At 38.2% G+C, this 16,161-nt stretch overlaps 1 protein-coding gene across 1 annotated transcript in view; it reads right to left on the bottom strand.

Moving 5' to 3' along the window:
* Nucleotides 1–16,161, bottom strand: part of LOC146737999 (protein mono-ADP-ribosyltransferase PARP14-like) — a 38,476-nt gene that overhangs the window by 10,739 nt on the left and 11,576 nt on the right. Inside the window, exons 7-8 of the mRNA XM_085504661.1 lie at nt 12,550–12,713; nt 88–165 (exon numbers count right to left, since the gene is read on the bottom strand). Coding sequence (XP_085360787.1) covers nt 88–165; nt 12,550–12,713 — 242 coding nt within the window. The remainder of the gene's footprint in view (nt 1–87; nt 166–12,549; nt 12,714–16,161) is intronic.

Here is a 16,161-nt window from a genome sequence, read left to right as displayed (position 1 = left end):
ACATATAAAAAGCACTATAAAGCTGCATTTAAAGAAAACTAGAGTTACATCTAACAAGTGCATTATAATATACAATATAATTATTACCTTTAAGGGTTCAGCTACTTGGTATATTTCAGACATGTGTTCATCCGTGAGTTTCTTAACCGTTTCCTTCACAATGGTCTGTTATAATAATTTGAAACATAGTTAAACTACACATGGTTTGCCCTGTATATGTAAAAACAGGCAGATCACAGCATAGGGTGGGAATATCATTACATGTGTGAGACAGATAAGATGGAAAGATAAAATAAAAAGGGTAGGGAAGATCAAAGCATATGGTCAGAAGATCATAGCATAGGGTGGAGAAGGCCATATATGCATACAAATTAACCATATTATATAATTTTCCAGATTGCTAGAAATCATGAATGCACATTCCTTCTTATTTTGCTAAATGGTTTAACCTAATGCCAGCACTGTCAGCACTACCCATTTAATATAGTGAACAAGAGAACAGTTCTAGTAGATATATTTTTTATTAATTTCATTGAAAATGTTGAACAATGAAGTTAAAGGGTCCAATATTGATAACATTTACAAAAAAATGTGAAATAAAAATTTCAAAGAAAAATGCTGCAAAAAGGGAAGAAAAATTATTAAAACACATGAGAAATATAGAACTGCTCATTCCCCCCAAAAATAAATAAAATAAAGTAAAAAACAAACAAGTCAATGTCCAATTTTAGTTACTGTGTCAATTAATTAAAACAATGACAGATGTACATTATAATTAAATGTTGTAAGAGTATTTAACATATTAATATGTTACCCACCGACTTTGATCAAAATCATCCTGGTTATGTCTGAGTAACAGCTGCCGACACGTAATAATGGTGATCTAGCTTTTTTTTCAAAATTGACCATTGGTCGGCCAAATTAAATTGAACCACAATTAAAAACACAAATAAATCTGTAAAAGTGTATCAGAGAAAAAGTGGGAAAATATGTAACAAGCCGGTAGGCTGGTTGGCGATCCCCTAAAAAACAGAAGTCACTTTATTTTATTACTAGGACGTATTCTGCTATTACATTTATTATTTCCAACCGTTTTTTGTATTTTCTAGATTTAAGGCAGCATTTACAGTTCATTCAAAGTTCAAAGTTGCGTTGAGATTACGTTTATACGGTGTAAAAATGTAGCCGGTGATCTCTTACCAGTGTGCAATGTAGCTAAAATAAAAAGCATGATCATTTGAACACTGCTATTACAAGACTGGTAGGAGGTAATAAATTTGAGGCGAAAGTATTAAAAAAAAACAGTTTTTGGCTGTAACCATGGCTGCAGTGGGCCAGGATTTTTTTTCAATTAGTGACTGTACAACCTGTCTGTCAAGTATGAACAAAATCAGCGATGCAAAAAAAATTGCTGACGAAAAGTTAACCCAAATTTGAAGTCAATTATCTCAGTAATGAAATAGACATAAAAAAAACACAGTAAATTTGTGCCCACACTCAAGCTGAGTAGAATGAGCAACGTCAATGCTTTTTAATTGTAGAAATGTAGGGTGAGATACATTTGGCGCGAAGGTATTCACAATATCAGTTTTTCGGCTGTTGCCATGGTGGGCCACAATTTCTTTTCAGATTTTACAACCTAATTAGAGTGAAGGTGTAAGACTTGCCTGCAAAGTTTGAACCAAATTGTCCCAGCCAAAAAAAAGTTAAAAAGCCATTCTCGGTTAACAGGTACCCCAACTTTGGGCTCAAATTTCTTGTTAATGAGTGCCCACACTCAAGCTGAGTGGTATGAGCTATGTCTGAGGTGTTTTATCCTAAATTTGTAGGAGGAGATACATTTGGCGCAAAGCTGTTGCTATGGTTACAGTGAACTATTTTGTTTCTTTTCAGATTATACCTAATAACTAGGGTGATGGTGTGACCTGCCTTCCAAGTTTGAGCAAAATCGGTATGCCAAAAAAATCACGGGTCACTAACAAAGATTAGCTAATAAAAATAAGTGTATTGCAGAAAATAGGGGGAAATATGTAAAAAATTAAAACGACCGTCTGTCTGCAAAGTTTGTTTGAATTCCGAAAAAAAAAATGTGCACATGTAACCCAATATGCATGATCATCATACCAACTTTGTTCAAAATTGTCGTAGTCATCTCCAAGAAACAGCTGCTGACATATTTGAGAATCAAAAATAGCAAATTTACGTGTAAAATGGCCACCAGTTGGTCATTCTTGTTAGGATCTCCAAATAAGAAAAAACACATCTGTAAAATATCATGTATTGTCCTTGTGTAAAGTCTGAATGAGATCGGTCAGTACGTTTCTGAGATATGACTTCGAACGGATCCCAAATTAATAGTCAAAACATATGGTCAGAAATTAAAAAGAATATGCTATTAATGCATTTTTTTCATCCAAACTGAATATCATTTTTTCAAGCTCATGTACAATGAAATAGTAGTATGGTCAAAAAGAAAGATGCAATTGTGAAACATGGACAAAACATGTATAATTTGAAGAGAAAAAAAAAACATGTCAACAATACATTTTGAAAAAACAAGATGGCTGCCAGTTGGTCATTTTGGATTCAAACATGAAACGAATCACCATGAACATGGTCATTAGGTATGTATGATGTTTGTATCAAATTTGGATGAAAACTGACAAATCCTGTCGGCCATCCTTGCTCTGATTATGGAACAAACTGACATGAACATGTATTCCTATATGTATGATGTATGTGCTAAATATGAATGTATAAGCTTTGAAGATATACTAGTATGGTTATAAAGCAAAATGGCTGCCACTCTGCCATCTTTGATCTGATTAAGAAACAAACTGACATGGACATGTAATTCCAGAGCGTATGATTACCTATGGCAACAGATGATGATGTTGTAGTTAGTTGATGTAGTCCCTTGCGTTGACTGGTTATTGGCGATCCGCTCCGCTAGGATTGCCCTTATAATCACTTTTGTCGTTTTGTGTGTGTGTGTGTGTGTGTGTGTGTGTCTGTGTGTGTACATTTCCAGTGTTCCAGTGTTCACGTATTATTTCTTCTGTGACTTTTTTGGCTTGGCCGATTTCGTTCAAACTTGGCAGGTAGGTCACACCTTAACCCTAGTTATAAGGAAAAATCTGAAATTTTTTTTTGGACCACTGTTGCCATAGCAACAGCCAAAAAACTGATTTTTGGATAGCTTCGCGCCAAATGTATCTCCTCCTACAAATTTGGGATAAAACACTTCAAACATAGCTCATTCTACTCAGCTTGAGTGTGGGCACAAAGTTACCATTTGAATTTTTGATATCTGTTTTCATTACCGAGAAATTTGACCCTAAAGTTGGGGTAACTTTTCACCAGCAACGGCTCGGCTGGTTTTGTTCATACTTCACAGGTAGGTCGTGCCGTCACTAATTGGAAAAAAATCCTGGCCCACCACTGCCATTGCAACATCCAAAAACTGATTTTTGAATACTTTCGCCCCAAATGTATTACCTCCTACCAGTTTTGTACACAGTCAGCTGGCATCGGTGTCGCTGGGTGTATATGATAAAGGGAAGTTGTGCAACCAAATTTGCCGAGTTCGCAGTTTTTCGCCAATAAAACAATAACTAAGGCAACAACTCACGGTTTTTCAGCATTTTTGTAATAAAGACATTATTCTCTATCAATAATCCGCCCAAAACAGGAACATTTCTACTAATTCTTGTGTTTTTTAGACGTTTTTCGAAAAACCTACTATTAGGCTGCAAAAGTAGAACATTCCGGAGGGGGCGAAAGGGAAGAGCCAAATTTAACGAGTAAAAATAGAACGCGTATTTTGACCTCTATATGCGGTCGTTGCCAAAGAGCCCTGCGTCCATCGCCTGGCGATGCTCTTCCGTTTCACCAGTTGCGTTTTTTGACTAAAATTTGGGCAGTACTGTCAGTCACGAAAATTGATGAATAAATTAATACACATAAAATATGAATCACGGGCTAATTCAATGGTCACCGAACACTCCACTACTAAACAATCTGTGGCAAGATAGTAGCGTACTGTATATTTGACCCAGATTTGACAAGCGTGGTAGTGGTACAGTTTTGTGCGCGTGTCCGTAATAACGCGCACAAAGGATTGTGGGACAGAGTCCTTTATTTGCTGGCATTCTTGACTTTTGACTGCAGTTCTTTTTTTATATTTTAGAGTAAATGCTTCTGATATGCTCTTAGGTTGCTTAATATCCATCTGAAATTCTGGACTGTGGTCATATTTTTCGATTAGGAGTCGTATATTTAAATTACTCACTGTGACTAGTGTTTTGCATTATGAAGTATATTGTTATGAAGGTCAACACAATTTAGGTAAATATTTACCATTTCGTTATTTCATTATTTCGCTTTCCAGCATTTACGGGAAACGCTTCATTCTAAAAAATGCTATCGCAAAACGGTTGGAAATAATAAATGTAACAGCAGAATACGTCCTAGCACAGTAACTCTACTAGGAGAGAGTAACTGTGGTCCTAGTACTAAACTAAGTGACTTCTAAGGACTGAATTGTGTTTGTGAACTTCGTATTAGTTATAAACCGACGTCAGCTTCACGTTTATGTCACCATGGAAACAGCCAAAAAACATGTTGCTTGTTTTTGAGCGGAGCGGATCGCCAACCAGCCTACCGGCTTGTTTTGTTGCTTGTGGTGCTAATGAATGAAATCTCTGTAGCTGCAATAGAAATAAAGCATCGGCAATGTTATTATTAATTCCACTGATGTGGGTGACCATGACATGGAAATATGAAGTGGCAGCTTTGAAGAAATAGCTCGAACATTGCTCAGTCATTCATAGATCTCAAATTTCATGCACAGAGTGACAAAAGCCAGACCTCTGCTGCCCTTTAATGCCTGGTGTGTATTTTATAATAACTTGTTTTGCTGTTTTTTTTTCATTATCCTCATGACCACAATGTAAACCATATGTCTTCTTAAAGAATTTTCAGAAACCTTATATTTAAATTCATATATAATAATAATAGAGACATAATAAAAAATGGCATAAATATTAGACACTTTATTTTTACTTATTACATTAAAATCAAGTAAATATATAAACAAAAAACAAAAAAACAATGGATATCTTGATGCCCATGCACGTCACTCCATGTTTTTCGTCTACTGGCCAAAACAATCACTATTTTCCACTCCAGAATAAATTGAATATTTTTAAACAGACCTTTACTACCATGAAATAATTGATATCAACACACAACGATGGGTGTGAATTGCTCATGTGATCGTATGTTTGCTGGATAGCTGGTTGCGCCAATGTAAATTGTTGGTTATCAGCTTGCTGCTGGTTCTTTGTGGAGGCTGGTGACAGTAAGTTGATTTGTAGTGGACTGGATTTGTGGTGGAGTATGATGTTGAGTATTTTTGAGTTGGTTATTTTTTGGTTTGGCTGTACATCAATGTTTTTTGATTGAAGTACGAGGTGGTTGTTGGTCTTGAGAAAACCATGCAGGAGTTTTCTTGAATCGCATTGGTCTTTTATATTTCTTCTTTACTGGCATGATGAATGATGATGGTCAATATGAAAGGTTTGCAAGGGGAAAAGTGATGTTATTGTTTAATTCTGGCAATAACAAGGTATGGTAAATGATATAGTAATGGCTTTGCTTTCTGAGAAATAAATTATTCTGACTCTGATATGCACCTATATTCAGTCGAAAGTAAGCAGATGTTGTCGCATGTGCTCCAATTGACTGTTAAATTATATTTAATTAAAAAATATGTTTGTGTACAGATTGTTCTTAGTACGAAAACATAATACTTAATATATTTATACCAGCCAGAAAGGAATTGCAGCTTACACTGTGCTATTTTAAACATTCTACCAAAGTCTAGAATAAACTAATCACCCAGTTGTCAAAATAATATGCACAGGATTGTTCACAAAAAAATGATTAAGGTTATGCATAATGACAGGGTACTTGTGTGTTCAATGTCATTAGAACCTGATATGCAGAAGATTTTACTTGAATCAAATATATCTACAGAAATCAAAAAATGCTTTTGGGAAAAAGACATTTCAATACGTTTCATATAAATACAGACAGAAATGGATAACAATCTAATCAGCAGAGGTAGTGATCATGTAATAGGTGTATGTCAAATTTGACCTTTAATTGTTGATGAATCAAATGAAAATAACATTTTTAACTAAAATAAATGTGATTAATGCATTACTTAGCTAATCATTATGCACCAAATAACATAATGCAAAAATCAGATCATATACATATATATATTAATTATATATTAGATGTGCACTAAATTTCAGTTGCCTTCAATTTCAAATAGTTCAATGTTGGATTACTATACATTAACAATGAAACTGTTATACACAATAGATAGTATACGATCGTACAACAGTACACAGTTAAACACACTCATAATGCTTCCTAATTATATAGTACGTTATACTTTAAAATGAATTAGCTTTGATGCACAGTATACTGGAATCGTGACTTGCGAATTGTAAACACGCACTGTACGTGAATCCTTCAAGTGAAACTGATAAAAACGTGATGTCAATAAAATCGTCAGGCGAATATTAGTATTCACACAATAAAAACTGATAAAAAAATGGGTAAATGAATAAAGAAATTCTGAGCAGTTATTTTTGTACAAAGATAGTAATTTTCATCAGGAGCCTTGACGATATGTGACATGATGACCATGATTAGTCCCGCCATTTTCACCCATAAAAGGAACAGTGCCATCAATCTCGCAAATCGCAAGACAACGTTTTCTAAATTCTTGCGTTTTATATTCCAGTATCTTATATGCCAAATGTACTTCCAAAACACTGAAAGCTCTTAAATGACAAGGTGAACTTTCAATGTATACGTTATATAACCAGGTCTTACAATAATAGAAAGGCATTATTTATTCTGGCAAAGTCTCACCAGGTTAGCGAGAGTTTCTAACGATCACCAAAGCCAGTATACAAAGACATAAATGATAAATCAAAATGTATAAATACAATAATAAGCACAGTTTCCTACCTTTGAAATTAATGAGATTTTTACAACAATTAATTTGGCTGATTACGCAGTAATCTGAGTTTAACGTAAAGGGCTGGATGCACACCATCTCATCTTGCACTTCTTAATCTTAAGTCGTAACCTCGGTAACACTGGGCCCCACACCTGCAGTTAATTAACTACACCCATCTGTGTTTGCATGTCAGCTGACTCCTTTGTTTAATGTCTACACCTCGTTAATATTTAATCCACCTTTGCTATTCCTTAATGACACTTTTGTTTCGTGTTTACATCATGCATGCACATTCATTCCCCTTGTTTATTCCATAATCCTCATATCTTCACCCAATCAACTCTTTCCTAATTTGTCATCCTCATATCTACACCCAATCATATTCGTCCTGTACATCACTATCACTCTTTTCACTAGTAGTACAGACCACTTGCATTGTAACTGCAATTATGCATGCTGCTAGTTTTTCTTATTTCGCGTTCCAATACTATTTCGCATACCAGTACATCAGCTTACCAGTACATTCACTATGCCTGCAGGAAAAAACTCTACTGGCAATCGTGGAAGGCCAGCTCGCACAAAAAAGATACCAGAACGGTTCACTCCCGACGTAGCACCAGCTAAAAGACAACGGACCAACGCAAGCACGCAGTCATGTCCCATCGATGTCACCACAGACGATCGGTCACCCAGTACAATGAGTACAACACATACTCCATGCACCGTCGGTATTGAAACGGCCATCGACATAAATTTGTTGTCTCCAACTTCAACAGTTAGTCAGCTTCAGATCAACAAGCCAGTACCTGCACCCAGCCAACTACCGATAAACCAGCCGGCAACGATTAGCCAATTGCCGCTCATCCAACCGACAATGTCCAGTCAGCCACTGCTCAATCATCCAACAACAACAACAACAAGCCATCTACCACTCAACCAGCCAGCAACGTCTCAACAAGAATCTCAACCACTCCAACATCAATTTCTACAGTACCAGCATCCACATACACAACAATACGGCCAGCCTTGCCACCCATTTACGCCAATACAGACACAGCCCAACAGTCAATCAACCCTCAACGACGTTGCAGATCGTGGTAAGTTTGTCGATTTATCGTTGTTCCTCCCAGACAATATTCTGCCAAATTTCACTGTGTCGCAAAACACGCAAGTCTGCATAGATCAAGACGACCATGGCATCGCAAATTTAACTAGACAACCAAAACGCAATGTGATCAACGATTTTGAAACTTGGGTGGATTGTTTTTCTACGTACGCTAACTATCACTCGTACTACTTCCCAGATCAGACACCGCATTTATTTAACTACTTACGATTCATGGCAAGAAAAGCTAAACGCTACGAACTAACTGCTTGGCTCGCCTACGACAAAGCATTTCGTCAAGATATCACATGTTACAACGGCCAACGTGTTTTGAGTGGAATCCACCGGGAGTTAGACTACGAATGTTTTCAAAGTAACATTCATTTATTACGTTGGAGGTGCCGTAGTTGCGGGAAAACAGGTCATCTACAAAATGACTGTTTCAATAACAGATCTCGCAACAATCCATATGTTTGGACTGCCAATCATCAACAAACAACGCATTCGCCTACTGGATCACACCGCAGCAGGGGACAACACGTGGTACAACAACAACAACAAGTCTGCAGAGAATACAATAGAGGGCGTTGTTCCACCCCATGCCAAAATGGCCGCCTCCATAAGTGTAGTGTTTGTTATCAACGGAGCACATCGCACTCATTCATCGGAAGCAGGATAACCAAGATAACAAGATAACAAGATAACAAGATAACCAGCCATTTCGTGGCTCCAGTAATGCATCAAGTCAACAACGCAACCAACAACAGAACTACACCCCGCATGACTGCATGACCATCCCGACAAACAATTTACCGCATCCATTCTCTTGGACATTTCCAGAGGTGCTGACTTGGGATTCACCGGCATCAATCACGCACGTGAAACAAAGAACGCCAAGTCAACATACAGTAACCCACAAATCATCACAGAAGCCATTCTGAAGGAAATCAAAGCAGATCACGCGGTAGGTCCGTTTATACAACCTCCATTCCCTAATTTCGTTGTTAATTCACTCGGACTAAGGCCTAAAAAGAATGGAGGCCATAGAATCATCATGGACCTATCACAACCACGGACTGACAGTGTCAATTCAAACATCTGCAAGGATGAATTTTCACTGCATTATTCAACAGTTGACGATGCCGTGGCAATGATCAATAAACTAGGTCGTGCCACACTACTAGCGAAAATTAACATTCAGCACGCGTTTCGCCTGTGTCCGGTCAGACGGGAAGATTGGCACCTATTGGGTTACAAATGGGACAACTACTATTTCTTCGACAGAGTTTTGCCATTTGGACACCTTTCCTTTTTAATCGCATTGCTGAGGCTATCAACTGGATTGTGTGTAACCGGACAAATAACATTCTGCACTACTTAGATGACTACCTCATCACAGGACCAGCTAATTCTAAGGTATGTGCAAGCAGTCTTGACACCATGCTAACAACATGTCAGGCGTTAGGGGTTCCCATTGCGCAAAACAAACTGGAAGGCCCCACACTGACCTTCCTTGGCATTGAGATGGACACCGTGAACAGAGTACTGCGACTACCGCAAGACAAACTCAATGACATTACTTCATCAAGTGAAAAATGGTCCACAACAACAACTTGTATGAAACAAGAACTATTATCATTAATTGGCACCCTCAGCTTTGCATGTAAATGCATCCCAGCTGGGCGGATATTCCTACAACGAATGATCGACTTGTCAACCACCGCCTCTGCATTGCACCAACGAATTACGCTTTCAACATCCTTTCAACTTGACCTAGAATGGTGGAAAGACTTCCTACCCACTTGGAATGGCACAGCCAGTTTTCTTGACTCAACTTGGACACCTGTGCCAGAAATGGAACTATACACCGATGCATCATCGACTATTCGATGTGGCGGGTATTTCAACGGCGAGTGGTTTTCCTTACAATGGTCGGCAATCCTGTCCAACAATGACCACCAGCATTCCATCGTATGGAAAGAACTATTACCAATCCTCCTATCATGCTTAATTTGGGGGCACTTGTGGCACGGAAGGAGAGTGATGTTTCACTGTGATAATGAGAGTATTGTTCACACATGGCGCAAAGGTTCCACACGCTGTCCCTACATCATGCAACTCATTCGTGCAATTTTTCTTACCGCTGCCTCATCAAATTTCCATGTCATGATCACCCACATACGGGGAACCGATAATAACATTGCAGATGCTCTTTCTCGCTTACAGATGAACCAATTCCACTCTCTTGCACCACATGCAACAACCAAGCAAATCATCGACTACCTGCGTGGCCGTCACCTGCTGACCTGACTGCCCTGGAAAACAGAGCTAAGTATTATGCTTTCCATTCTCTGGCCGGCTCAACTCGCCGCACTTATACAACCGCTCAGACCAAGTACATTAACTTTTGTCATGCTTATGGCATATCCACACTGCCTGTTACGCAACAAGCAGCAACGCTATTTGTCACTTTTCTGGCATCATCAGGGCTTGCTTACAATACCATCAAATCATATCTTACGGCATGTATGGCCATGCACATTGAGGCGGGCTATGAAAATGTGGTATCCAGTTACTCAAACCTTCACCGAACCCTCCAGGGGATCAAAAGACAACATGGTGGGCCAGTTCAAAAACGTCTGCCAATCTCAATGAAATTGTTACGCACACTCAAGAATACGCTTTGTGCATCTACCATACTACAACCAGCTGATCAGTTAATGCTATGGTCAGCGTTCACCATGGCTTTTTTCAGGTTTCTGCGTGTCAGCGAATTCGCCGCTCCATCACCAAATAGCTATGACCTGTCAACAACAATGTTACATTCCGACATTAATTTGGACAATGCTCGAAACATTCTTATCATTCACATCAAGGCATCTAGGACTGACCCATTCAGACGTGATCAAGACATCACAATTGGCGCATCCGGTTCATCGGTATGTGCGGTGCGAGCATATCGCCGTTATAAGAACATTACTGCTCAACAACCAATGGGCCCAGCATTTCAATTTGCTGACGGATGCTACCTCACACGACAGAAGCTTACCCACATACTTCAGCAACTGCTTGCACAATCGGGACAGTCGAACATCACACAGTACACCAGCCACAGTTTCCGAAGTGGGGCAGCCACCACGGCAGCTGCTGCAAACATACCTGACTGGCTTATTAAATGTCTTGGAAGATGGCGCAGTGATGCCTATCAGGTGTAATGACAGACACCAACAACAACACTGGAGCGAACTCCTGGACTCCTTGGGCACCAATAACATCACTCAACGTTTGCCTGAACATTTGTGATGAACTTTCATTTGATCAATCATGTGTTAAACTGTTGCACTATAATATGTGGTAATTTAGCCTTATCGGCAAGTTTGATTTCTTTAAGCATTGCAACTCATGCGACCATTTAAATATATTTTTGTAGATCTTAAATCAATGCAGTATGGTGTATGGATGGCTTCGCATTTTGATACCGTATAATTTCTTTTATTCCTGCCTGATTCAGTTTGTCATTTATGTTGTATCAAGGTACGTTTAGTACTTGACTGTATTTGTTTGACCTCGTATTTTAACTTGAGTTATGCACAACTCGCTTATCACTGCACAGGTCATGTTTGACCACGATTTCGGCTGAATTTGCTGTGCTCGAAGATACATTATGCTAATCCACCTCAGTCGCTTTATCATTACCACATGTTTTTTACTTGCAGATACACATCCATGTTCATTCGACAATGACTGTGATATTGCACCACTCGTAATTTGGGGGTTGTCACTGCAGCGGCCTCAGCCTTGCTTGGGTATTTCTACATTGTGACTCGTACTGTGACAATTAACAGCCCCCTCAATGCCCGCTGGCAGGGTTGCTGTACAGACCGTTTACACTCAGGTACCACATTGTCCATGTCATGGTGCAACTCAAATCTGCGAGTTGCATCATGGGGTCGGCCGCTACGACACCTGCACGTGAGGGAGAATACCCCCCCCCCCACTTATTTACTGGCAATATCGTGTGTTCACTGTGTGTTCATTTCCCATACCTTGTCCCTCATACAGCCCTGATGCGTTAAAAGAACGGATATCAGCCAAACAAATAATCAGTTTAATTTAAAAATAATGTTGATTTTTGAAATATTCATCACACATGCAAGAACATGTACAATTACAATTCAACGCTATTCGACAATTAAATCTGTGCATGCATGTATAACATATTTTGACAGAGAAATCTAAATTACTTCCTAATACTGCCGAAAAATGTTCACGTATTTTTAAGAATCAGACATCATTTATGTTTTTTCATCCATCATTATACTAGTAACTGAATACATACATGTGAAGTCTCATCAGTAAATTGAAGGAGTCTACATCAATGGTAAGAAGTATGTCTACTTACAGTGTCAATGAACTCAGTGGCTATTAACTTCTCTATTTTGGCAATAGCTGCATCAATATCATTCTTACTTTCAGCATATATATAAAAAATAATAATGTCGGCCATCTTGGAAAATCCTTTTTTGGGAGGGTTATTATAACCATCAATCAAAGATTTGAAAGTTCCTAGCAATAAATTATAAATAAGAATAATTTTAAAAAGATCAATTCTTGTCCTACTTCATTTTTATATTTCTCTAAACACATAGCTTTAAGTATCATATTATTTACACAATATTGTAAATATTTTATGTTTTACCAATATAATACACCCCTGGAGTCTTTAATAGAATCACATTCTTATGAGAGACACTTGCCCCATGATTTAACTATATAATACCCCCTGGGGTCTTTAATGAGGATGCCAATCACATTCTATGAGAGTCACTTGCCCCATATTTTACCAATATAATACCTCTTTGGAGTCTTTAATGGGAGTGCAAATAACATTTTTGGAGAGACACAAGCTCCATGTTTTACCAATATAATACCCCCCTGGAGTCGTTAATGGGGGATTCAATCACATTCTATGGGGAACAATTACCCCATGTTTTACCAATATAATACCCCCTGGAGCCTTTCATGGGAGTGCCTGTCACATTCTATGGAAACAATTACCCCATGTTTTACCAATATAATACCCCCTGGAGCCTTTCATGGGAGTGCCTGTCACATTCTATGGAAACTATTACCCCATGTTTTACCAATATAATACCCCCTGGAGCCTTTCATGGGAGTGCCTGTCACATTCTATGGAAACAATTACCCCATGTTTTACCAATATAATACCCCCTGGAGCCTTTCATGGGAGTGCCTGTCACATTCTATGGAAACTATTACCCCATGTTTTACCAATATAATACCCCCTGGAGCCTTTCATGGGAGTGCCTGTCACATTCTATGGAAACAATTACCCCATGTTTTACCAATATAATACCCCCTGGAGCCTTTCATGGGAGTGCCTGTCACATTCTATGGAAACAATTACCCCATGTTTTACCAATATAATACCCCCTGGAGCCTTTCATGGGAGTGCCTGTCACATTCTATGGAAACAATTACCCCATGTTTTACCAATATAATACCCCCTGGAGCCTTTCATGGGAGTGCCTGTCACATTCTATGGAAACTATTACCCCATGTTTTACCAATATAATACCCCCTGGAGCCTTTCATGGGAGTGCCTGTCACATTCTATGGGGAACAATTACCCCATGTTTTACCAATATAATACCCCCTGGAGCCTTTCATGGGAGTGCCTGTCACATTCTATGGGGAACAATTACCCCATGTTTTACCAATATAATACCCCCTGGAGCCTTTCATGGGAGTGCCTGTCACATTCTATGGAAACAATTACCCCATGTTTTACCAATATAATACCCCCTGGAGCCTTTCATGGGAGTGCCTGTCACATTCTATGGAAACTATTACCCCATGTTTTACCAATATAATACCCCCTGGAGCCTTTCATGGGAGTGCCTGTCACATTCTATGGGGAACAATTACCCCATGTTTTACCAATATAATACCCCCTGGAGCCTTTCATGGGAGTGCCTGTCACATTCTATGGAAACTATTACCCCATGTTTTACCAATATAATACACCTCTGGTGTATTTAATGAGGATGCCAATTACATTCTATGAGACACATCTTTGATGGGGGTACAAATCACACTCTATTGGAAACAATTACCCCATGTTTTACCAATATAATACACCTCTGGTGTATTTAATGAGGATGCCAATTACATTCTATGAGACACATCTTTGATGGGGGTACAAATCACACTCTATTGGAAACTATTACCCCATGTTTTACCAATATAATACACCTCTGGTGTATTTAATGAGGATGCCAATTACATTCTATGAGACACATCTTTGATGGGGGTACAAATCACACTCTATTGGAAACTATTACCCCATGTTTTACCAATATAATACACCTCTGGTGTATTTAATGAGGATGCCAATTACATTCTATGAGACACATCTTTGATGGGGGTACAAATCACACTCTATTGGAAACTATTACCCCATGTTTTACCAATATAATACACCTCTGGTGTATTTAATGAGGATGCCAATTACATTCTATGAGACACATCTTTGATGGGGGTACAAATCACACTCTATTGGAAACTATTACCCCATGTTTTACCAATATAATACACCTCTGGTGTATTTAATGAGGATGCCAATTACATTCTATGAGACACATCTTTGATGGGGGTACAAATCACACTCTATTGGAAACTATTACCCCATGTTTTACCAATATAATACACCTCTGGTGTATTTAATGAGGATGCCAATTACATTCTATGAGACACATCTTTGATGGGGGTACAAATCACACTCTATTGGAAACAATTACCCCATGTTTTACCAATATAATACACCTCTGGTGTATTTAATGAGGATGCCAATTACATTCTATGAGACACATCTTTGATGGGGGTACAAATCACACTCTATTGGAAACTATTACCCCATGTTTTACCAATATAATACACCTCTGGTGTATTTAATGAGGATGCCAATTACATTCTATGAGACACATCTTTGATGGGGGTACAAATCACACTCTATTGGAAACAATTACCCCATGTTTTACCAATATAATACACCTCTGGTGTATTTAATGAGGATGCCAATTACATTCTATGAGACACATCTTTGATGGGGGTACAAATCACACTCTATTGGAAACTATTACCCCATGTTTTACCAATATAATACACCTCTGGTGTATTTAATGAGGATGCCAATTACATTCTATGAGACACATCTTTGATGGGGGTACAAATCACACTCTATTGGAAACTATTACCCCATGTTTTACCAATATAATACACCTCTGGTGTATTTAATGAGGATGCCAATTACATTCTATGAGACACATCTTTGATGGGGGTACAAATCACACTCTATTGGAAACTATTACCCCATGTTTTACCAATATAATACACCTCTGGTGTATTTAATGAGGATGCCAATTACATTCTATGAGACACATCTTTGATGGGGGTACAAATCACACTCTATTGGAAACAATTACCCCATGTTTTACCAATATAATACACCTCTGGTGTATTTAATGAGGATGCCAATTACATTCTATGAGACACATCTTTGATGGGGGTACAAATCACACTCTATTGGAAACAATTACCCCATGTTTTACCAATATAATACCGCTTTGGAGTCTTTAATGAGGGTACCAATCATATTCTCTTGTCACTTATACAATTGTCTCCTTCATAATATCAAAACAAGTAATGCTTATATTTATTCTAATCTAAGCTGCCAATTGTACTCCATTAAAAATATCTCATGTGTTTTCACACTATCAAACTTGATAGGCAAGATTTTATATGAACAATATAACAGCAACAACACCAACAGACATTTTTTCCCTTCATAATAACATTACAGGCAAGGCAATCATATGTATACGGTTGCATCCAATTTTTAGATGCAATTTATGTATGTTATCTTGAAATATGCTACATGAAGGGAAATTATCTCCTATCTCCTACAGTACAATATACACGGTAGTTATCAAGC

Source organism: Saccoglossus kowalevskii, chromosome 10 (genome assembly GCF_978046115.1).
Source record: "Saccoglossus kowalevskii chromosome 10, keSacKowa6.1, whole genome shotgun sequence".
Taxonomy (NCBI): Eukaryota; Metazoa; Hemichordata; class Enteropneusta; family Harrimaniidae; genus Saccoglossus; species Saccoglossus kowalevskii.
Note: the sequence above shows the minus strand (reverse complement) of the source record. Positions and strands in the feature narration are given on the sequence as shown.